General features: G+C 53.6%; 2 protein-coding genes across 2 annotated transcripts in view; both read right to left on the reverse strand.

Annotated features, from left to right (window-relative positions):
• SORCS2 (sortilin related VPS10 domain containing receptor 2) overlaps positions 1-22,101 on the reverse strand; it is a 535,095-nt gene that overhangs the window by 470,651 nt on the left and 42,343 nt on the right. The gene's annotated exons all lie outside the window — the stretch shown is intronic.
• The window catches only part of LOC132693151 (uncharacterized), a 40,017-nt gene continuing 28,995 nt past the window's right edge, over positions 11,080-22,101 (reverse strand). Inside the window, exons 6-7 of the mRNA XM_081795422.1 lie at positions 15,473-15,576; positions 11,080-12,156 (exon numbers count right to left, since the gene is read on the reverse strand). Of these exons, the coding sequence (XP_081651548.1) occupies positions 11,957-12,156; positions 15,473-15,576 (304 nt within the window). The 3' untranslated portion in view covers positions 11,080-11,956. The remainder of the gene's footprint in view (positions 12,157-15,472; positions 15,577-22,101) is intronic.

Raw genomic sequence — 22,101 nt, forward strand, 5'->3', positions numbered from 1 at the left:
CGGAGCTCGGGAGAGAGACCGGGCCAGCGGAGGTCATGGTGTGGGACCAGGTGAGAGACGGCAGGTTGTGAGCAGACGCGGAGGGGAGGAGGAAACGCAGGCGGGCCCCTCCCATGCGAGGCGACACACGGAATCCAAAGAGACTCAGAGGCGTCTGGGAGAACATTGATGTCACTCCATAGTTAGGGAACAAATTTGAAGATGGCTGCTCAACTCTGGACACGTCTCCAGGGTGCCTGTGGAACATCCTGGAACTATCAGCCAAGCGAGGCTAGGCTGGGCTGCCGTGATAAACGAACCCCAAATCTCGGTGGGGAAACCCAAGAAAGGGGCACTGCATTCATTCACAAAGTCTGATGCAGGTCAGGCGCCTCCTTTCCGACTTCTATCTCCGCCCTCTGGAACCTCTAGCCTGCAAGGTCCCTGTGGCAGAAGAGAGAGCTGGAGAACACACAGAACATTTCCCGGGGTCGGGCCTGGAGGTCACCCCACTATCACTCACATCCCATCGGCCAGAGCCCGGGTTCATGGCCTGAACTTCCTGTAGGGAGGCTAGCAAACGCAGGAGCCCAGGGACATTTGGTGAGCCCTCCTCATCACTGGCACGCTGGCAGGAAGGCTCTAGAGGCCTTTGGAAATGGTGCCTGGGAGAGGATCAGGGCTGGAGACAAGATTTGGACATGACTATCGAATGAGATCACCCAAGGGGAAAAAATAGAGGAGGACGAGAGAAAGACGAGATTTTAAAAATTCCATGAATCCCTCTGGGGTTGTATTTAGGAATTCCCAGAGGAAGACTCAAGATACAGCCCAAAATCTCATTTCCAAATATCCAATTATTTGTTGTGTGGACAAAGCATCCAGATTCTTTCCTGAATTTTTCAGTTCCCATATGGCTCCTTGGAATCACACAGGCAGCCGCAAGCAGCTGGCAAGTGTCTTAAGCCGTGCTGTTTCCACCACATTCTGCCACATTCCCTCTGTGTCAGGCCAAGGGCTTCAGGGTCATACATTCGTCTAGAGGAGTTGTTTTTAGAGCCATCCACTTCACTAAATATTTTGAAAGAGAACTCACAGTAAGCTTGCCTTTGAGATTCATTCCAGAAATGAAATTTTTTGCTACCAAACTATTGAATATGACAATTGATTTTTTTTTTTATTTAAATGCTTTACACACTTAAAACTTTTCCATAAATAAAAATTTTCCACAAATTATACTTGGTTGAAATCACGGTTTGAAGGGTTTCAGCTCGGAAGTTAATTAAAACTCATTGTTTTCCCTGGAAAGGGGAACTGCCTTAATTAAGACTAACAGAGAAGTGTGGGATATTTCTTCAAAATGGATCTGGCAAGGTCCTTTCCTGAGGCTAGTGCCGCCACTCTGAGACTATGAGGATCGTGACACTGGGGTCATGTCAGTTCTTGTTCTCTACTTATCCCCACAGCACAGCACAGTGCTGGGCACACAGTAAGCACTTAATAAATATTGGATGGATGGATGGATGGATGGATGGATGGATGGATGAATGGATGGATGGATGGAAGGGAGGGAAGGAGGGAGGGAGGGAGAAAGGAAGGAAGGAAGAGGATGGATGCATGGGTGGATGGACCACAGGAAGGACAGAAGGATGGAAGGATGGAAGGAAGGAAGGAAGGAAGGTGGATGGATGATGGATGGATGGATGGATGGACCAAAGGAAGGACAGAAGGATGATGGGAAGAAGGAAGGAAGATGGATGGATGATGGATGGATGGATGGACCAAAGGAAGGACAGAAGGAAGGAAGGAAGGAAGGAAGGAAGGAAGGAAGATGGATGATGGATGAATGGATGGATGATGGATGGATGGACCAAAGGAAGGACAGAAGGATGATGGGAAGAAGGAAGGAAGATGGATGGATGATGGATGGATGGATGGACCAAAGGAAGGACAGAAGGAAGGAAGGAAGGAAGGAAGGAAGGAAGGAAGGAAGGAAAATGGATGGATGATGGATGGATGGACCAAAGGAAGGAAAGAATGAAGGAAGGAAGGAAGGAAGGAAGGAAGGAAGGAAGGAAGGAAGGAAAGACAGAATGAAGGAAGGAAAGAATGAAGGAAGGAAGGAAGGAAGGAAGGAAGGAAGGAAGGAAGGAAGATGGATGGATGATAGATGAATGGATGGATGCATGGACCAAAGGAAGGGCAGAAGGAAGGAAGGGCAGAAGGAAGGAAGGGCAGAAGGAAGGAAGGAAGCAAGGAAGGAAGGAAGGAAGGAAGGGAGGGAGGGAGGGAGGGAGATGGATGGATCTGTCACATTGAAAACTCCTAGGGATTCAGACTTCTAAATGACAACCACTGAAGCAATTTGGCAGAAGGGAAAGAGCACTGAGTTGGGAGTCAGGAGGGCCAGGTTCCAGTGTCAGCTTTCCACTGACTGAGCTTCAAGAACTTGGGAAAATCCCTTTCCCCATGGGCACCGCCATTTTCCTCCTCGGCTAAATGAATCTCGTCCATCCCAACCAACCTTCACATCCTCACGGCGACTTCTCCCCTACCTCCGACCCTGCCCTCTGACCACCCTCAGCTCTGCCCCACATTTCCAGTCACAAGTGCACTCCAGGGAGGCAGAACTTCGACTTGTAGCCAGGTGAAGAGGCTGGCAAATGCTCCTCCCAAAAGTCAATTATAAAACCGCGCAGTTTGACGAAAACAGCCATTTCCACATGCTGGAAATCATCCAAGAACAGGCAACCATCTAAGCAGTGTCCGTCCTTGAAGCAGCGTCTGTCCTTGAAGACTGCTGCACTTCAGGTAGGAACCATGAGCGTCTGCACCACGCAGGCCCCAGGCTCGTCCCTTAGCACCCTCCCAGCTGGGAAGGCCAAGGCTCTGCGGGGAGGGGTGGCCATGGGCACAGCAGCTGCAGTGCCAGGGGTAAAGGGACTCGCTCAGTTTGGAGCAATGGGTGGCATCCACGCCTACCAGCAGCGACAGTGGAAACGACTGGCCCGGAGGCCATACAGAATGGCTGAGGCTGTGTGCCCCTGGGAAGGGCCCAAGCCAGCCACAGACTTCTGACTGACCCTAAGGCCACGTGTGTGGACAAAGGAAGTATGAACAGCCCAGTGAAAAGCAAAAGCCAGGCAGACCTGAAAATGCCTAGATTTTGAACGTGCTCCTCTGCCCCACAAAGGTCTTTGATCAAGGATAGAAGGTTTACTAACTCATGGTGTTTGAGAATACTTCTGATCAAATACTGGCCGATCTCTAAGTGAGGCAGACACGGGTTCAAAGGTCATAAATTTAAAAACAACAACAACAGGGGCACCTGGGGGGCTCAGTCGGTTGAGCTTCTGACTCCAGCTCAGGTCATGATCTCACGGTCCGTGAGTTCGAGCCCCGTGTCGGGCTCTGTGCTGACAGCTCAGAGCCTGGAGCCTGTTTCAGATTCTGTGTCTCTGTCTCTCTCTGCCCCTCCCCTGTTCATGCTCTGTCTCTCTCTGTCTCAAAAATAAATAAACGTTAAAAAAAAATTAAAAAAATAAAAATAAAAAATGTTTATTTATTTTTTATTTATTTGCAAGAAAGAGACCTCAAGAGGGGAAGGGGAAAAGAGAGAGGAGGACACAGGATCTGAAGCGGGCTCTGTACTGACAGCAGAGAGCCCAACAAGGGGCTCAAACTCACGAAGCGTGAGATCGTGACCCGAGACGAAGTCAGACGCTTAACCTAATGAGCTACTCAGGCGCCCCTAAAATGTCCAGTTTTTAACAACCAGAAAAGGTGAGAAATGCAAAGAAACAGGAGAATATTACCTAGAGTCAAGGACAAAAAAAGAGCAGTCGTCAGTCTCCAGAGATCCCCAGCAGTTGGACTTGATAGTGAAAGACTTCAAAGCAGCTGATATATATATATAGTGTGTATGTATATATATATATACTATATATATAGTGTATATATATGTATATGTATAGTCAAAGATTTAACGGAAAGTATGACAATAATAAATCAACAAAAATGGAAAAGAAATAATGTATCAAATGGAAAGTCTGGAGTTAAAGAATGCAACCATGAGGAAAGTTCACTGGAGAGGCTCAGTTGCAGACTTGACATGGCAGAAGAATCCATGAACTTGAAGACAGAGTAATGAAAATTATCCAATATCAAGAACAGAGAGAAAAAAAATGACTGAACAAAAATGAACAGAGCCTCAAAGATGTGAAGAATAACATCAAACACAACGATATGCGTGATGTGAGTCCTGAAAGAGAGATAGAAAGGGGCTAAATAAAGAACTTGAGGGGCACCTGGGTGGCTCAGTCGGTTAAGCATCCGACTTCGGCTCAGCTCATGATCTCATGGTCCGTGAGTTCCAGCCCCACTTTGGGCTGTGTGCTGACAGCTCAGAGCCCGGAGCCTGCTTCCGATTCTGTGTCTCCCTCTCTCTCTGCCCCTCCCCCACTCACACTCTGTCTCTCAAAAATGAATATATATTTAAAAAAAGCAAAAAAAACTTTGGTCAAAATGTTTCCAGATCGATGAAAATCTTTAACCTAAATATCCAAGAAACTCAAAAAGTCCCAAGTAGGTTAAATACAAAGAGATATACGCCTACAAACATCATAATCAAACCATAGAAAGACAAAGAGGAAATCATGAAAGAAGCAAGAGAAAACCAACTCTTCGTGTACCAAGGAGCAATATATTAAAAGGTAGCTTTTCATCAGGAAAAAAACAAACCAGAAGGTAGTGGAATGACATGTTCGAAGTGCTAGATGGATAAAAACGGCAAATTAAAAACTCTATATCCAGCAAAACTATCCTCCAAAACTGAAGGTGAAATAAAGACATCCCCAGATAAACAAAGATTGATAATTTATCGATAGCAAACCTGTCTTGTGAGAAATACTAAAGAAAGTCCATTAGGCTGAAAGCAGCTGGCACCAGACGACAACTTAAACCCACAAGAAGAAATAAAGCAGAAATGGTAACTATGAGCGTTAATATAAAATACTCTATAAATACATTTTCCTTATATTTTCAATTCTCCAAAAGACATAAGCAGTCAAGGGGCACCTGAGTGGCTCAGTTGGTTAAGCATCCAACTCTTGATTTTGGCTCGGGTCATGATCTCACAGTCTTGAGATCGAGCCCCACCTCGGGCTCTGCGCCGAGCACGGAGCCTGCTTGAGATTCTCAACATTCTCTCTCTCTCTCTCTCTCTTTCCTTCTCTCTCTTTCCCCTCTGCCCCTCCCCTCCAACAAAGGAAGCTAGTGGTAATCTGAGGTAGATTTAAATAAGCGAAAATGCATTTTTGCAGTCCCTAGAATAACCACTAAGAAAATAATTCACAGTATACGTCTTTTAAAAAGGGGGGATTACAAGGGGCCACTAAAAACATTTATTAACACAAAGGAAAGCAGTAAAAGGGAATCAGAAGGACCAGACAAAACAACAGTAAAAATTCAGGAGACATGGGGAAAACAGTACAATGGAAAATGCCAATATCCCGTAAACGAAGTTTTAATTTAATTAAGGTAAAGTAATTTATCTAATTCAACTTGTCATTAAATGTGAATAGTCTAAGCACTCGGATCAAAAGGAAGAAATGGGCAGACGGGGCAAGTAAGATGTGAAAACACACCATCTACAAGAGACAAATCTCCGATTCAGAGACGCGAGCAGGTTGGAAGTAACAGCATGGAACAAAGGACACCCTGCGAAAACGATCGCCATGGGAGAGCCAGGAGAAACCACCTTGGTATCAAACGAAGCAAGTGTTAAGACAGGAACTATTCCCAGAGGCAAAGAGGACCATTGCCCAATGATAAGGGCGTCAACACATGGGGCAAATATAAAACTTACAAACGCACACACTCCTCATAACAGAGCCAAAACACAAGAAAAGCAAAAACCAACAGAATTAAAAGGAGAACTAGACAATTCAACAACAGCATCAGAAGCCGTAGACACGCCACTCCTGACGACTTCTAGAACAAGACTGGTGATTTTTTCAAATCCCCAAAGATGCAGGAGACGGGAGGACATTACTGACCACACGGGGTAAGGGACCTGGTGACTTCGGGACATGCCTTCCTTCCAAGCACGTGTGGACCACTCTCCAGGACACGGCGTGGGCCAGGCCATAAAACGAGCCTCGATAAATGTCGAAAGACTGAATTCACAAACAGCACGATCTCTGACCAGGACGGAATTCAATTAGATAGTAACCACAGAAAGACCTGTGAAAACCCAAAATATTTTAAAGTCGTGCCACACGCTTGTAAGTCACTCAAGGGGTCAAGAAGAAATCACAAGAGAACTAGAGAATATTTCAAAGCAGATGAGAGTCCCCACCACGTATGAAAACGCGTGTCATGCAGCTGACACAGCGCTTAGCGGGAAGCTGAGAACTTCGAACGCCTAAGTCAGAAAAAAGAATGGTCTTGAATAATCTGTGCTTCCAACCAAAGAAGCCAGAAGAGGAAGAGTACACTAAGCCCAAAGCAAGCTGAAGAAAGCAAATAAGAAAGATGAGCCCATACGTTAGCGAGATAGAAAACAGAAAAGCAACAGCGGAAATCGATGAAACCAAAAAGCTGTTCTTTAAAAAAGTAATTTGACAAGCTTTTAGCTAGACAGAAAAAGCACCAGAGAAACAGAAATTACTGAAATCAAGCATGAAAAAGGCAGCATCATCACCAATCATCCGCAACTTTAAGATTGTAAAGGAATACCGAGACATTCCTAGAAATCCTAGCATTCCTAGCATCGTGGCTCAGGTCATAATCTCACAGTTCGTGGGTTCCAGCCCCACATCAGGCTCTGTGCTGACAGCCTGGAGCCTGGAGCCGCTTCGGGTGTCTCTCTCTCTGCCCCTCGCTCGTTGGTGCTCTCTCTGAAAAATAAACGTTAGAATAAAATTCAAAATGAAGACATCAGACTATGTTTAGTCACAGATGGCACGATCCTTTACGTAGAAAATCCCCAGAGATGCTCAAAAACACTATTGGAACTGGTAAACAAGTTTAGCAGGGCTGCACGATGTAAGATCAATATACGAAAAATCAATTATATTTCTATATACTAGCAACAAAAATCTAAAAATGACATTAAGATCATAATTCCATTCACAATAGCATTGGAAAGAGTAAAACGCTTAGAAATCAATTTACCAGGGGCGCCTGGGTGGCTCAGTTGGTTGAGCGTCCAACTTCGGCTCAGGTCATAACCTCACGGTTCACAGAGACCGAGCCTCGCATCGGGCTCTGTCTGTGCTGACGGCTCGGAGCCTGGAGCCTGCTTCGATTCCGTGTCTCCCTGTCTCTCTGTCCCTCCCCAGCTTGTACTCTGTCTCTCTCTCTCTCTCTCAAAAATAAACCTTAAAATTTTTTTAATGAAAAAAAAGAAATTTAACAGAAGAGGTACAAGACCTACACTGAAGTCTACCAACGTGGCCACAGGAAATTAAAGATGATGTAAATGAATGCAGGAACATTCCCTGTTTGTGGATTGCAAGACGCAATACTGTCAAGATGACCCTTCTCCACAAATCGATCTACAAGGTGAATGCGATCCTTACCAAAATCTCATCGGGCTTTTTTGTAGAAATTTGCCAGCGGATCCTGAATTTTATACGGAAACGCCAAAGACCCAGAATTGCCAAAACAACATTTTAAAAGAAGAACAAAGTTGGAAGACATACACCACCCGATCTCGACTTACGGCTAAGCTTCAGTAATCCAGACGGTGAGGCCTTCATGGAAAGACAGACGTATAGGCCAATGGAACAGAATGAAAAGTCCAGAAACAAAGTCTCACGGTCAAGGGTAATTGGTTGTTGACGAGGCACCAAGACAATTCAATGGGGTGAAGGAAAGAGATCAGAATATATAAACAACTCTTAAAACTTAAGAAGAGTTGGAGGGCCCCTGGGTGGCTTAGTCAGTTAAGGGACTGACTCTTGATTTCTGTTCAGGTGATAATCCCACAGTTCGTGAGTTTGAGCCCTGCATGGGGGTCTGTGCTGGTAGCATGGAGCCTGTTGGGATTCTCTCTCTCTCTCTCTCTCTCTCTCTCTCTCAATAAATAAATAAACATTTAAAACTTTTTCTTAAAAAAAAAAAAAGAGAAAGACTGGGGTAGAAAAAAGCAATTAAAAAATGGGCCAAAGGATTGAACCAGAACTTCCACCAAAAGAAGGTGGACAAGTGGCCATCGAGCGCGTGAAAGGCTGTGCAACACCTTTGGTCACCGGGGAGATGCAAATCAGAGCCACAGTGACAGACTGCTATGGGCCCACTCAAGTGTCCACAACAAAGGACAGATGGAAGGGACAAAGAGCCAGAACTGCCCACACTGCTGTGGGAATGTCCGGTGGCATGGCCACTCTGGGGAAGAAAAAGGTGATGGTTTCCGGAAAAGTTAACATGTGCTCTGCACCACACTCAACGTCCTGGAGCCTCAGTGTCCTCGTCGCTAAGATGGGCACGGCAGTAAGAGTGCCCACTTCGCGGAAAACCACGCATTGCCAGAAACCCCCAGAAGCTGGGAGAGACGCCCGGACACGTTGCCCCTTCAGAGCCTCCGGAAGGAGCCAGCCCCTGATCTTGGGCTCCTGGCCTCCATTACTTCCTGTTTCTCTAAGCCACCCGGCTTGTGGTCACTTGAAATGGCAGCCACAGAAAACTCACCCAGCGTCCACACCCCATTTACTGCACCAGCACAGGGCTGGCCCCTTCCAGATAAACCAGAGGCGTGGTGGAGTCCAGACCTCCTTGCCTGTCGGATTCGTCATCCGGAGCCCCTCCCTGACACGCTCAGAGCTGTCCCAGCGAGGACTGGTTTCATCTTTTCTAGAAACTCTGAGGTCGCCCCAGCGATCTGCGGACTCTCTCTGCCCTTCTTCATGGCAAGTGTCTCGCCATGTTTAGAGCAAGAGGCTCTCAAGGAGAATGAGTCAGTCCCCTGGGATTCAATCCAGAAGCCAAAGGTCCTGGAAAGTAGTGGGGACAGGGTGGGAAAGGACTTGGAAACAGTGGTGACACAAGGGGGCTTTGGGAGGGGAACGCGCTCTTTCTTGCTGCGGGGGCAGAAACCCTGGCTAATACGATAGAACCACCACGGTGGGTCCTTTCTGCACCTCATCTGATCACCTCTTGGGGAGCCCGCCTTGTGCTCACCTTGCCAATTCCCTGTTCCTTCCCGGCATCTTGTCAGGCCCCTCAGGCCTCGATGGTTCCACCTGCTAAATGTCAAGAAACTCTGCCCCTTTGCCGGGAGGGACGGCTTCCCCCGCTGTCTGTCTACATCATGCTTGCCGGACTCGGGAAGAGTCCCGCCATCAGAGGGTCACCGGCCAACACGTGCCTGACAAGTGACGGGGGCCCCGCATTCAGACAGGACGGCGGTGGTGAGGGACCACCGTGTACATGGTCAGCTGCCCTAGATCCCAGGGCCGCACCACAAAGCCCCACAAACCAGAGGCGTAGAACATTCTCTCTCACATGTAGGGGCCAGAAGTCCACACCGAGGGGCTGGCGGGGAGGCCCTTCTGAGAGCTCTAGCGGGGAACCCGTTTCCCATCTACCTCTGACCCCTGCTTTCGACCTCGAGTCTCTCTCTCGGGCCTCCTGTCTCCCTCCCGTGTGGCCACACCTGGTAATACACAGCCACCTTCACCTCCCCACCCGGCCACCCCTCGCTCCTTGCTCTCCCCTAACTTCCTGGAGCCCGGTCCCCTCTGCCAGGACTCCCTCCCTCCCTCCTCTGGCCACCCTCCCGCCCCCACCCTGCAGCTCTGCGTCAGGAACAGCTGTCCACGCTCAGAACAGAAAGATTCGAACGCTGACCAATCTCTTCTTCGCCAGGCGGCTTTGGAGGCACTGAATGTCTCAGAACCTCTATCCCAGTGTCTCAACGATGGGTCTCACACTCCCTGCGGTGCCCACTGTGGAAGGGAAACTCACCTCTCTCCAGCCCCTTCTTAGCCACCAGTTAGTCAGGGTACAGGCAGGCGACTGGGCCACGTGGACAGGTGAGCCCGGGACATCAAAAGCCGTGCAAATCTGCCTGTGGCTTGTGCTGTCCAGGCGGTGTGTGGGCAAATGGCCCGTGACTTGGTTTCCCCAGATCCGTTTTCCCCAAGACTTGGACTCGAGAGTAAGAAGGACCCACAGGGGCGTAGACTCTGAGGTGCAGGCAATACCCCAGCGTTGACAAGAGCCCCACATCCCAGTGCTGGGCATTCATGCCACGGCAATAAAGTGGGTATGGCGCCCTCAGGAGCCCCGAGAGGAGGAGAGGGCTTGGCAAGTCCGGAATCGTGCATTTCTGGATCCCGGACCGCTCAACGGCCTCAAAACCTAAGTACTGTTACTCCTGACACCCACCCAATAGGCTGTTGTGGGACTGAGCGCGACGTGGGGGGGCCCTTCAGGGAGCACAGCTGAAGTGCAGAAGCATAACGGACCGAGCGGCCATCGAGGGACGGACGGACAAGCGAAATGTGGAAATTCCACACGATGGAATACTACTCTGTCTTGAAAAGGACAGAAATTCTGGGGTGCCCGGGTGGCTGAGTCGGTTAAGCGTCCGACTTCGGCTCAGGTCACGATCTCGCGGTCCGTGAGTTCGAGCCCCGCGTCGGGCTCTGTGCTGACAGCCCAGAGCCTGGAGCCTGTTTCAGATTCTGTGTCTCGCTCTCTCTCTGCCCCTCGCCTGCTCACACTCTGTCTCTCTCTCTCTGTCTCAAAAATAAACAAACAAACAAAAATTTAGAAAAAAAAAAAGGACAGAAATTCTGACCACACTAGGACATGGCCAGACCCGGACACGGTGCTCGGTGAAATAAGCCAGGCACAAAAGGCAGCCAAACCCCACGAGTCCAGGGACACGAGGAGTCCAGAGTTGTCAAACTCAGAGACAGAAAGTCGAGGGGCCGATGCCGGGGGCTGGGCTGGGGAGCGGGGGGAACGGGGCGATGGCTGTTTCATGGGGACAGGGCTGCCGTTCTGCAAGACGAAAAGAGATCTGGAGATGAGCGGGCTGACAGTTGCACGACGTAAATGTACTTAATGCTACTGAACTGGAAGCTTAAAACCGGTTAAGGTGGCAATTTTGACGTGATGTGCATTTTGCCACAGTTTATTTAATTTTGTACACGTCGTGGGTTACACCCATCACCTTCCTCTCCCTCGTCCTGGTCTTCTTCCCCACCGGGGGTTCAGGTGGGGGTGGCTGCCGGTCCCCACCCACGGGCTGACTCTGGTCGTGGGGGCGTCTGCCTGGGCCCCCCGCCGGAGAGCAGGCTTAGCGGGTGCCAAGCCTGATGGATTAGGAACGTCCACCCCGGGCTCAGGCGGGGCCAGCGGCCGAGTGGCCCGTGTGCCAGTCCTGGTACACGGCGTTTGGCCTCCCGGGAATATTTAACTTTCACACGAGGACTTGGGTTGTGTGTCCACTGGGGGGTGGGGTGGGGGGGAGGGAGGGCCGTTCTGGGGAGGCACAGGCGAGTGGAGAGGGGAGTCCCCCCACCCCACGGGAGCCCCCCCACCCCACGTAACCAGGAGAGCTCTCCCCAGGTCCACACAGCGTGGGTCTGCAGTGGAGCCCCTCCCCCGCGCTGCACAGTCGTGGGGTTCTCCGCTCCCTTTTGGAACCGGTGAAATCAGATACGGTTTGAGTGGAGGGAGGAAGGCGGGCCTGTGGGCAGGCCCGTCGGGGGAATCACACGGAGGTCCCCGTCGGTAAGTGTGCTGAGAGGTGACTGACCAGATGATTGAACGCCACTCGTACTAAAAATATTTTCAGAGCCCTTCTCTTGATTTATACCCAAAAGAAAATACCGCAGAGGAGAATGAGTTTTCAACTCGAGTAGCACTTATGCCTGACCTAACTAAATTAGCTCTTTTAAACTGGTGGTTTTGCTCTGATGCCTGTAATAAAAATAACAATAATGTGCATTTAGAGGGTGTTTTATCCTCTCTGAAGCACTGGGCCTTCTGCGGTGGACATTCCCCTTAACTGGGCTGGAGGCCAGCAGGGTGACGGGGTGGGGGGGCGAAGGGGGGGGGAGAGGAGGGTTGGGCGGGGGCAGGAGTCGTTCCCCAGCGTCTGATCACGTTTGGTAAAATCAGCAGATTTCAAACACACGAGACAGTGGGGTTCGCGGTGCCCTGAGAAGAGAGAAAGGGGCCGGGAGTCAGGTCTTTCCCTCTGTCAGGAACTGGGTTCCGTCTCCCCAAGTTCAAATGCGGAAGCCCTACCCCCCAGTGTGGTGGTCTTTGGAGGCGGGGCCTTTAGGAAGTGATGGGGTCCTGAGGTCATGAGAGGGGGCCCCCAGGACGGGATCTGCACCCTCTAAGAGAGCATGCTCCTGTCTCTGCCGCGTGAGGTCACAGCAAGGAGGCGGCTGCCTGCAAAGCCAGGACGAAGAACGCTCCTAGGCCCCTGCAGCTGTGACCCGGTGACCTGGGACTTCCCAGCCTGAAGCTCTGCTCTTTAATCCACACCCGCGCCCCCCCCCCCCCACGCCGCTGTCTGTGTTGCTTCGTTATGGTGTCCCCAGCTGACACCCCTCTTCTTTCAAGTTTGAGTGTGGGCTTTGCTCAGCCTGGAGGGATGGCTTCGGGGGCCTGCGGTGACACCACGGCCTCAGCCTCAGCCCCCCCCCCACCCCCCGGGGCCACTTCCACCAAGGTGCCCGAGGTTCCCGCCGCCCTTCTCCCGGCACTCCGCACCACCTGCCCGAGTCTGTAGGTGACTCAGTCTACGCTCCCGGGCCCCTCTGCCCTGCCAACTCCTTCCCACTCCGCTGTTCAGTTGAAGCTGGTTCACCGTCACCTCCTCCAAGGAGCCTGCCCTGACCACCCACATCCTCAGGAGGGTGGCAATCCCCGTCCTCCCACGGGCCCCCCTCACTCCATGTTGTCACTGTCCGTGAGCACATCAGCTTCCCCCACTGGATGGCAAGCTGTCAGGGACGGAGGCTTCGAGTCACGCCGCCGTGTCCGGGCATCCAGCACAGAACAGACTCAGCGTGGGGCTCCCTGCTCGCCACCCGCAAGCCCAGCCCCATCACAGGCTCTGGCGACAGACTGTCCCCGAATCTGGGGAGGCCCGAGGAGCCGGAAATTCATGCCAGGTGGTCATTCGCTCGCAGCCTGGCCTCCAGTCCAAGAACCCTACCATCACAACTCTGTGCAACAGGTCCCACCCCAGACCCGCCTCAACACAGGTATCCCAGCGGAGCCCCAGCCCTGAACACCAGCCCTAAAATCACAGCCAGGGCCGTTTCTGGAGTGAGTCCTGTGGCCCACCCGCGGGCCAGCTCTTTCCATGAGTCACCTCCTTCAGCCTTGTGCGGCGAGCATCCTTACCCCATTTCCCAGATGAATAGACTGAGGGACTGCCCAGAGCCCCACGGCTAGCAAGGGGCAGGGCCGGGACTGGGCCCCACGTCTGCTTGACTCTAAAGCCAGAGATTCCCACCCAGGACCACCGTGGGGGCCACCGGGTCAGTGGGAAGAGGGCGGTGGGCCCACAGCCAGAAAGAGCCGGGCGTCTCCCGTTGTTCCGGGACCAGCGCCTTCCCTGCAGAAGCTCCCGGTCATTCACAAAGGAGTCAGCTTGTCTTCGTTTTCACCCCGGACATTCTTCTTCATCTTGAGAGGCTTTCGACTGCAGGCGACAGCATCCCGGGCGGAGAGCACAGCCTGGGCGAGGGTGCAAGCCACAAATAACTCGGGGAGGGGTCTGCCGCACGGTGGGCAGGCGAGGAGCACGGAGGCGGTGAGCTGGAGGGCTGAGCCGGGACACGGATCTGAAGGCCTCAGACCTTATTCCCCAGGCAAAGGGGGTCACTGTGGGGCCTTGAGACAGAGGGGGCCCTGGCCCTATTGCCCCTTTGGAAGGCATACGCTGGGGGCCACTCTGCAGGTGGATTGGCGGGGGGTTCTGTGCCTTTCCCGTTTGAATTACGAGCTGGTGCCTCTCCTCTCCAAGGGGTCACCACGCTCACCCCCACCGCAACCCCCTGGGGGGGTCACACCTGGACTCACCGCCTTCCCCTGGGCTTCTCGGCCTCCTTATCCTCTGGCAGCTTCTGCCCCGCCCTCCTCATTCAGTGTGGTGATACAGAAAACCCAGGTAAAGAAACCTCAGGCCGGGACACGAAAGGGCATTCGCTTTCATTACGGAAAACCAACCAGGCCCCAGAAAGCCAGGCAGCTTATGCCTACAGAAATTCCAAGACTCCCTGGATGAATAATATATGAATAATCATATAACTTTGCATTTTTAAAATGCTTTAGTCCAAGGGCTTTGGGCTCTTTGAAAATCATGAATTCGATTCAGGGAACATTCCCTAAATACCTCCTCTCTAAGCTGGGCATAGGGTCATTCCAGAATCACGGGCATTCGAGAAGGATCCACGAGGTGCATGGGAGCCTTACTCAGAGGGGAACAATGGGGTTCGAGGAAAGGGCTATTGCACAAGCCTGGGCTGGGTTTGAGGAACATACAACAGAAGGTGTTGTCCTCCAGGGTCAAAAGCAGGAAACGGACTTCATAGCTGAGGGAGGGGCCCCCGGACAGGATCTGTGACCCAAAGAGGAGGGCACAGCCCCTTCCAGAACCAAGGCCAGGCAGGGAAGAGTGAAGGAGAAGTACCCTGGCCTCTCTCGGCCACCCTCCAGTCTCCTGCGGGCGCCTCCCACTGGCTGAGCCCGGCAGCAAGTCTGAGGCCAGCCTGGGGGAGCAGGTCCACAGAGGTCAGCCCTCCGGGGCCGGAGCAGGGTGGGGAAGGGCAGAGAAGGGGTCGGAGAGTGGCAAACGCGTCTGGTCTGCACACTCAGAAGATGCCCTTTCTTGGACGCTCGGAAGTTAAAGGATTGCACGCGGTCCTTGGGACACCCCTTAGGACACCGATGGCATTCTAACTGTCCTTTTACGGCTGCATGAACTACAACTTAAAGAGTTTATGGGCTGAGTTGTGTCCCCCCCCAAATTCACATGTTCAAGCCCTCACCCTCAATATCGCAGAATGTGACTGTGTTTGCAGGTAGGGTCTTTCAAGAGGCGATTAAGTTAGGGGTGCCTGGGTGGCTCAGTCAGTTGAGCATCTGACTCTCAGTTTTGGCTCAGGTCATGAACTCACAGTTTGTGGGTTCGGGCCCTGCACGGGCTCTGCACCGACAGCCCAGAGTCTGCTTGGGATTCTCTCTGTCCCCCTCTCTGCCTCTCTCTCTCCCCCCCCCCCCTGAAAATAAATAAATAAACTTAAAAAAGAAAAAAGAGGTAGCCAAGTCAAAAGGGGTCACCTGGGTGAGCCCTGATCCAGTATGAGATTCGTAGGGTGCGTCCTGATCCAATCTGACTGGTGTCCTTATAAGAGGAGATCAGGACATAGAGACACAGAGGGACGACCACGTGAAGACACAGGCAGAAGACGGCCGTCTACAGGCCAAGGAGAGAGGCCTCAGGAGAACCCACCTGCCCACGCCGTGGTCTTGAACTCCCAGCCTCCAGAACGTGAGAGAATAAACGTCTGCTCTTCAAGCCCCCGCCTGTGTTCCCAGGAGACGAACACAGGGCACCTGTAAGTGGTGATCTGGGGTTGTGGCCAAGGGTCCCTGCCTCCTGAACCTGCAAGTCTCCACCCCCGCCAGGGGGCCGAGGGACGGCGGGGCTGAGCTAGTGATGCCCCCAGCCCTGACCCATGAACGGTCATATGCACTTCTTTCCGGCCAGACCCCAAGGCCTCTCTCCCACCAGGCATAAAAGGCCCTTGTTAGAAACGATGTCTAATCCCACTCATGACGCAATTAATGCTGGTCTCACCAGGAGAGGGAGAGAGGCAGCAGCTTCTGACACCCCAGAGCAGAATTCTGGGAGACTGGGTGGCCCTGAACCCGGAGTCAGCCCTGAGGGTTCCTCTCTGAACCCACCGTGGCCCTTTTGTGGGGAACAGAGATCTCTTCTGGGCTTCGCCAACCAAAACAGGTGGCAGAGAGAATGACACGAGGGGTTTGGGTTGGGGGCATGGGTCCTCCCGTCCACCATGACCTAAATCAGAAGTGCTGTGGCTCAAGACTTGAATGCAAGGCTTCTTTTTCTCTTTTTCCTTTTCTATTGCACGTTCATTGGTTTCCTAGAGCAGCCGTGACAAAGTGCCACCAACTGAGGGCCGGAAACAACAGAACTCGACGGTCTGGCAGCTCCGGAGGCCGGCAGTTCCGGAACAAGGTGGCGGCAGGTTGCCTGCGTCTGCGGGTTGTGAGGGGGAACGTGTCCCAGGCCTCCCTCCCCCCGAGGCACGGGGTTTGCCGGCACCTCCGGAGACCTCTACCGTCACCCTCCCGGGGCACGCCCCCTGCGCACGCCCAGCTCTGCGCCCAAACTTACCCTTTCTGCCACCACACCAGTCGTGCAGGATCAGGCCCACCCGGACGACCCCACGGCAAAGACCTGTCTCCAAAGGAGGTCACGTGCCGAGGCCCTGGGGGTTAGGACTCCCAACGCACGAAGTGGCAGGGGCCACAACTGAAACCAGACACGGTAGAATCCGCGTGCGCAAGAGTATGGCGAACAGAAGTGCCACCGCCAGCATCAAGAGGCAGAACAGGGCCGGCCCCCAGAGGCCCCTGTGCCCTCGCTGAGGATAGCGCCCCGAGGGCACCAGGATCCAGACCGTGAACTCACGGCGGCTGGCTGCACCGAGTGCTTCTGCACCCACCGCGCGTCCAAACCCGGAGCCCTTGGCCTGTCGTCCGAACGTCACAGAAGTGGACGCCGACCCCCCGAGTCTGGCTGCTTTCACTCAACGCCGTATTTACAAGGCTCACCCCTGTTGTCACGCATGGGTTCCCATCACAACAGACGGCCAGGGGGTCCCGTTGTGGGTTACATCCTTTCCCACTGTGTGGACACGGCACCAGCCCCCCGGGCTGTCCCCACGTGGACCACCGCAGACAGGCCTCCAGGAAAAGCGTGCGTGTCCCTCCCTGCCCACGGGGAGCAGGAGCGTCCCAGCGGACCTGCTAAAGCAGGGGGGATGTGCATCTCTGACCTCCCTGGAGCACGGCGCACCGTTTTCCCCAGCGTTGACGCTGACTGAGAGCAAATTTCGGGGAGAACAGAAAAGGACGCCCAGAAGAACTCGCACTCCGGTTCTCAAGAGCATGGCTTCCAGCGTCCCCGGGAGGGCCGGACGTTTCTGGACGCCATCCCTGCGCCAGGCCCTCGTCGACTTCACTGACCATCATCCCCTGACCCCCCGAAAGATGCTGTCTGGCCGCCGCACCTCACAGGGGAGAAGCTTCACTGGTAACCGGGGACCAGGTGACATACCCAAGGTCACACACTCGGAGAGACGCTTTCCAATCTCACGGCCTCGTTGAGGGCAAAGGCGCGGGGCAGCGCTGGACAGGCCGGCTCAGCACAGGCCAAGAGATCACTTAATTCTCCCCGGCCCGCATCCCTCACTCTATTAGCTCCCGGACGTTAGGGAACCCGTGTTCTGACTCCGACAAGCTGTCTCGGCTGTGTTAGAACCTCGGGGCAATTTAAATGTGTTTTGTGTTTCATGACTTATAGATGAGGCCCCCAAGAAAGCCTGGTCAGACAGCGACAGCAAGCATGTTAATACAGCAGCACTTACGTGCATTATTTCTGGTCTACTTAGCAAGTGGACCGCTCTTCTCCCTCCTGGAAACCTTTGTTTCGAGGCGCTCCTCTCTCTCACCAGACAAATCTCGGAAAGTCTATTCCTGGGGGGAACACGGGCTTTGTCCCCCGCCCTCCTGGTCTTTGGTCGTGCGGCCACTTCAGAGCCGTCCAGAGCCGTGAGATGTGCCCAAAGTCAACCCGCAACAGAATCCTCCCGAGACGCGTCTTCGGCTGGAGCCCTTGGCGCCCCACGTCTGTCCCTGTCCCTGTGGGCCTCCCCCTCTCGGTGACCAAGGTTCTGGCAGCTTCCAACCCCGAATGAGTGACCCACGGCCAGCACGGTTGGGGTCCCTAAGCCCATTCACAGTGAGAGGACACTCGGGGCCGCCCCAGGGGACAGGAGGCGGGGCCTGGCTCCCCTTACACCTGTTGAGAGAAGTGAGGGTCGGGCCAAGTGGCCCCAGGCGCAGTTAACAGCAGGACCAGCGCTGGGGCCCCGCCTTGCCCTCCGTCTCTCATCCCCCTGCTCTGGCCACAGAACCAAGGAGGACATCCCAGTTTCCAGTTTGCATAAGGGGTCGGTGCGATGGAGACGAAATTCAACGAAACAGTGAGGTTAATAACAATAGCAACTGTCCGTGATGGGTTCACTTGCGCCCCCTCAAAAATTGTAGGTTGAAGTCCTAACCCCAGGACCTCAGGACACGACCTGATTTGGAGACAGCCGTGGCAGGAGTAATCAATAAACTGAGGTCACCCTGCAGCAGGGGGGCCGCAACCCAGCACGACTGGTGTCCTTACAGAAAGGGGACAGTTAGACGCAGGCAGGGAGAATGGCAGGTGCAGACGGAGGCAGAGACGGGGGTGATGCTTCCCCAAGGAGCGCCGGGGACACGGGTGAGGCCCGGGACGGGTTCTCCCTCAGGGCCCCCGAAGGAACCAGCGCTGTCCACACCTGGATTCTGAGCTTCGGGGCCCAGAACCGCGAGAGGATACCTCCCGAGTGTGTGCGTGCCGTTATGGCATCCCCCGGGAACCAACGCTCCGCCCCCTGCTCGGCAGGTACGTGTGACAGCTTTAGGCCGGGGCGCAAATGTGGGCCACCACCAGCCGGCTACGTGGGACCGTCTCCGACCTCTCTGAGCTTCAGAAGCTTTGTGAGTTACGGCTGCCTTTGACAACAAATACATCTCAACTCAAAATGACTCACACCGTAAAGAAAGGTACTGTCCTCACCGAGTAAGAGGTCTAGGGGTGTGGTCACTCGAGGGTCACTCCGGAGAGAGGTCGCTGGGACCCTGAGCGGTGCACCCAGCTACCCCCTGCGCAGACCCCCAGCCCGCAGGGTAATAAATAACAAATGGGCCGTGAGAGAATACGTGGGTGGTGTTTCAAGCCGCTCCGTGTGCGGGGATCTGTTCTGCAGCGACAGGAAACTAACACAGCGAGGATCAAGGTGAAAATGAAATCCACCCACCGGCCCCTCCGCGCGGCTCAGTCCAGCCGGATGAACTGGGTGAGCGAGCTGGGTCCTCACGCACCGACAGGGGCAAGTGTCAAACAGCAGCCCGTGTAGCGAGCTGAGCAAGTTGCTAGAGGAATGAACTACGCAGCCGTCTGTGCAGACACGGGACAGCGTAGCATAAGAACAGAGCCTCGTGGGAAGGACAGCTTTCAACATGGGGTCGGCAATGGGGCACCTGGGTGGCTCAGTCGGTTAAGAGTCGGACTTCGGCTCAGGTCGTGATCTCGCGGTTTGTGGGTTCGAGCCCCGCGTCGGGCTCTGTGCTGACAGCTCGGAGCCTGGAGCCTGCTTGGGATTCTGTGTCTCCCCCTCTCTCTGTCCCTGTCCCACTCATGATCTGTCTCTCAAAAATAAATAAACATTAAAAAAATTTTTTTTAAAAAACATGGGGACGGCAGTTACTTGTGGGGCAGGGGGAGGGGGATGGGCAGTGCCCGTTCTGCATCAGCAACATCAAGTCTCCCGTTTGTTTTTGGAAAGAAAGAAACCTACAATCGTAAACAGTGTCAATGGTGGGTACACGGGTGCTTTTTAGTCACTTTCTGAATTTTTCTGCGTGTTTTAAGTATTTTTAAAAACTTCTGGCTCAATCAGTTGGAGCGTCCAACTCTTGGTTTTTGCTCAAGTCGCACACCGTGTTTCACGCTGAGCATGAAGCCTGTTTCAGTCTCTCTCTCTCTCTCTTTGTGTACACACGCACTCTCTCTCAAAAACAAGATACATAAAAATTTAAAATTTAAAAAAATAAAAACTTCTTAATTGGTTCTAATACGTAGGCCTGACGTTTAAAATCCAAGGATTTGACACAACTTGGAGAAAGCCGCCATCCGGGGGGTCCAGCGCCAGGCTCCCTCCCTCCCGCCACCCCACTCATGTGACACCCCCCCCCCACCGAGCCCTAGATTCCCCAAGGGCAGCATGCTGTGCAGTCCCCCGAGGAAACACGATGCTGCCTGGCAGGGTCTGGTGAGGTTTATGAGGCACCATCCACGGCGTAGCCGGTTATGACCCGTGACCGGGGCCGGTTGTTCCAACGGGTAAAGGTGTCTGACCCACCTCATCAAGGCAGTCAAGGGGCAAGACCAAGGTTGGAGGCCCCGCCTCAGCCCGAGCTCCCCCAGAGGGGGGTGGGGTTCCATATTTGAGCCCCACCCTGAGCCCCCTTTCCATGTGTCTCTTTACCGTCACCCCCCTCTTCCCACCAGGATGGCCACTGCCTGGCCTCTGCCTCTGGAACACCTCCAATCCTCTGGCCCCACTCCCCGCCTCCCCCACCTGTCTGGCTATGCCTGAATCAGCTCAGGTGCCGTCTCCTTCAGGAAGCCCACTTGTGGGACTCTGCCCCCTCCCCCCATCCAGAGCAGAGCCTACACACTGCCCACCTACGGGAGACGAGCATGGAGTGAACAGCTCTTGGCGTGACCCAGGTGTGTGTCTGTCCCCCCCACTAGCCTGTGAGCTCCCTGAGGCCCACAGCTCTGTCCTATTCATCACACAGGAGGCTCAGTGCAAAGGAGGCCTGCAGGCAGTGATGAACCAATGAACAAACGAATGAGTGAAGTGACTGGTCCAAGGTCACACCTGCTCTACCTCGAGCAGCGTCCTGATCGTCTAAGTTCAAGGGTCCGGCCTGGTGCTAACAGCAGGCGCAACAGACAGAGTGGGGAGGCCGCCAGCCGTGAGCCATGCAGAACTGAAAACAAGCTGGCCTCTGAGATGCCCCTTCCAGAAGGAAACGGAGCTCTGGCCCCAGTTCCCCGGGCATGCCCACGGGGAGGAAGTCTCCAGAGACGCCCAGGGCCTGGCCACTCTGCCCAGGGCTCCTCACAGCCTCTGACCCCAGGGGCCTCGCCTGGACTCAGGACTGAGGGTCATTTTTCCAGATCCTCAACTGGACTTTTTTTTTTTAATTTTTTAAAATTTTTAAATTTTTAAAAATTGAATCTAGAAGGAATGCATGCTTGTTAAAAAAAAAAAAAAAAAAAAAAAGGACCCTGACAGTCCAGAGGCAGATAAAGAAATACATACAGGAAACACATAAGGGCTCCCCCCCGCACCCCCCATCCAGACCAGCGTCACGAACAGGGCGTTGATCCTTCCAGACACCGGCCCTCCCCGACACACGCGCATTTGTTTATTTTACAATGGCTCGCTTTAAACATTCACATCCTGTCGCCTGGACCCGGTGAAGCCTTGTGCGCCTCGTCTAGAGGTAGGTTCTCACGATGTGGTTAAATAAGCATCATCCACTGCACAGAATCAAGACACAGTGTAAGACTCAGGGAAGGAAATGAACCCTATGGCATTAAAACTACCACTCAAAGAGACTCTTCTTTGGGTCGATGAAACAGAATTGTCTTTTCTTCCTTCATTCATCGAGTATTTGCTGGGGCCCGGGATGGAGCAGGCAACGGCCTCACCGACAGGAACAGCGGTGAGAGACAGCGCGGTAAGTCCCGCCCTCTTGAGCTCTTGAGCTTACCGTCAAGTGGAGGGAGGGGGACACTAAACACAGAAATAAATAAAGCTCCTCGTCCCAAGGGAGCAGCAGAGAGCAAGGCGGGGCCAGGGCAGGGGTGAGGGTGTGCCCACAGCTCCAGCGTCCTGGCCCATCTCTTGCCCCTGCCTCCCCGCTCGCCCCCCCCCCCCCATGCCCGGGCCCTGCGCTTTCAGATGTGGAGAACACATCACACACCGCAACCTGGGCTCTGCCACCCGAATGGCCAGCAAGGGGCTGGGCGGGGAGAGCCGGACCTGTGAGTGAGTCAGCTCCCCGGGTGTGGGCCTTGACCGGTGAGAAGCAGGAGGGGAGAGCCGAGTGGACACATGCCACCCACCCCCATGCTCGCACCCTCGGACCCCTGCAACGCGGCCCCAGAGGACCAGAGCTCAAGCAAGGTGCCCTCTTAAACGCTCCATGAGGCACTAG

Source organism: Panthera onca, chromosome B1 (genome assembly GCF_046562875.1).
Source record: "Panthera onca isolate mPanOnc1 chromosome B1, mPanOnc1 haplotype 2, whole genome shotgun sequence".
In the NCBI taxonomy this organism is placed as follows: Eukaryota; Metazoa; Chordata; class Mammalia; order Carnivora; family Felidae; genus Panthera; species Panthera onca.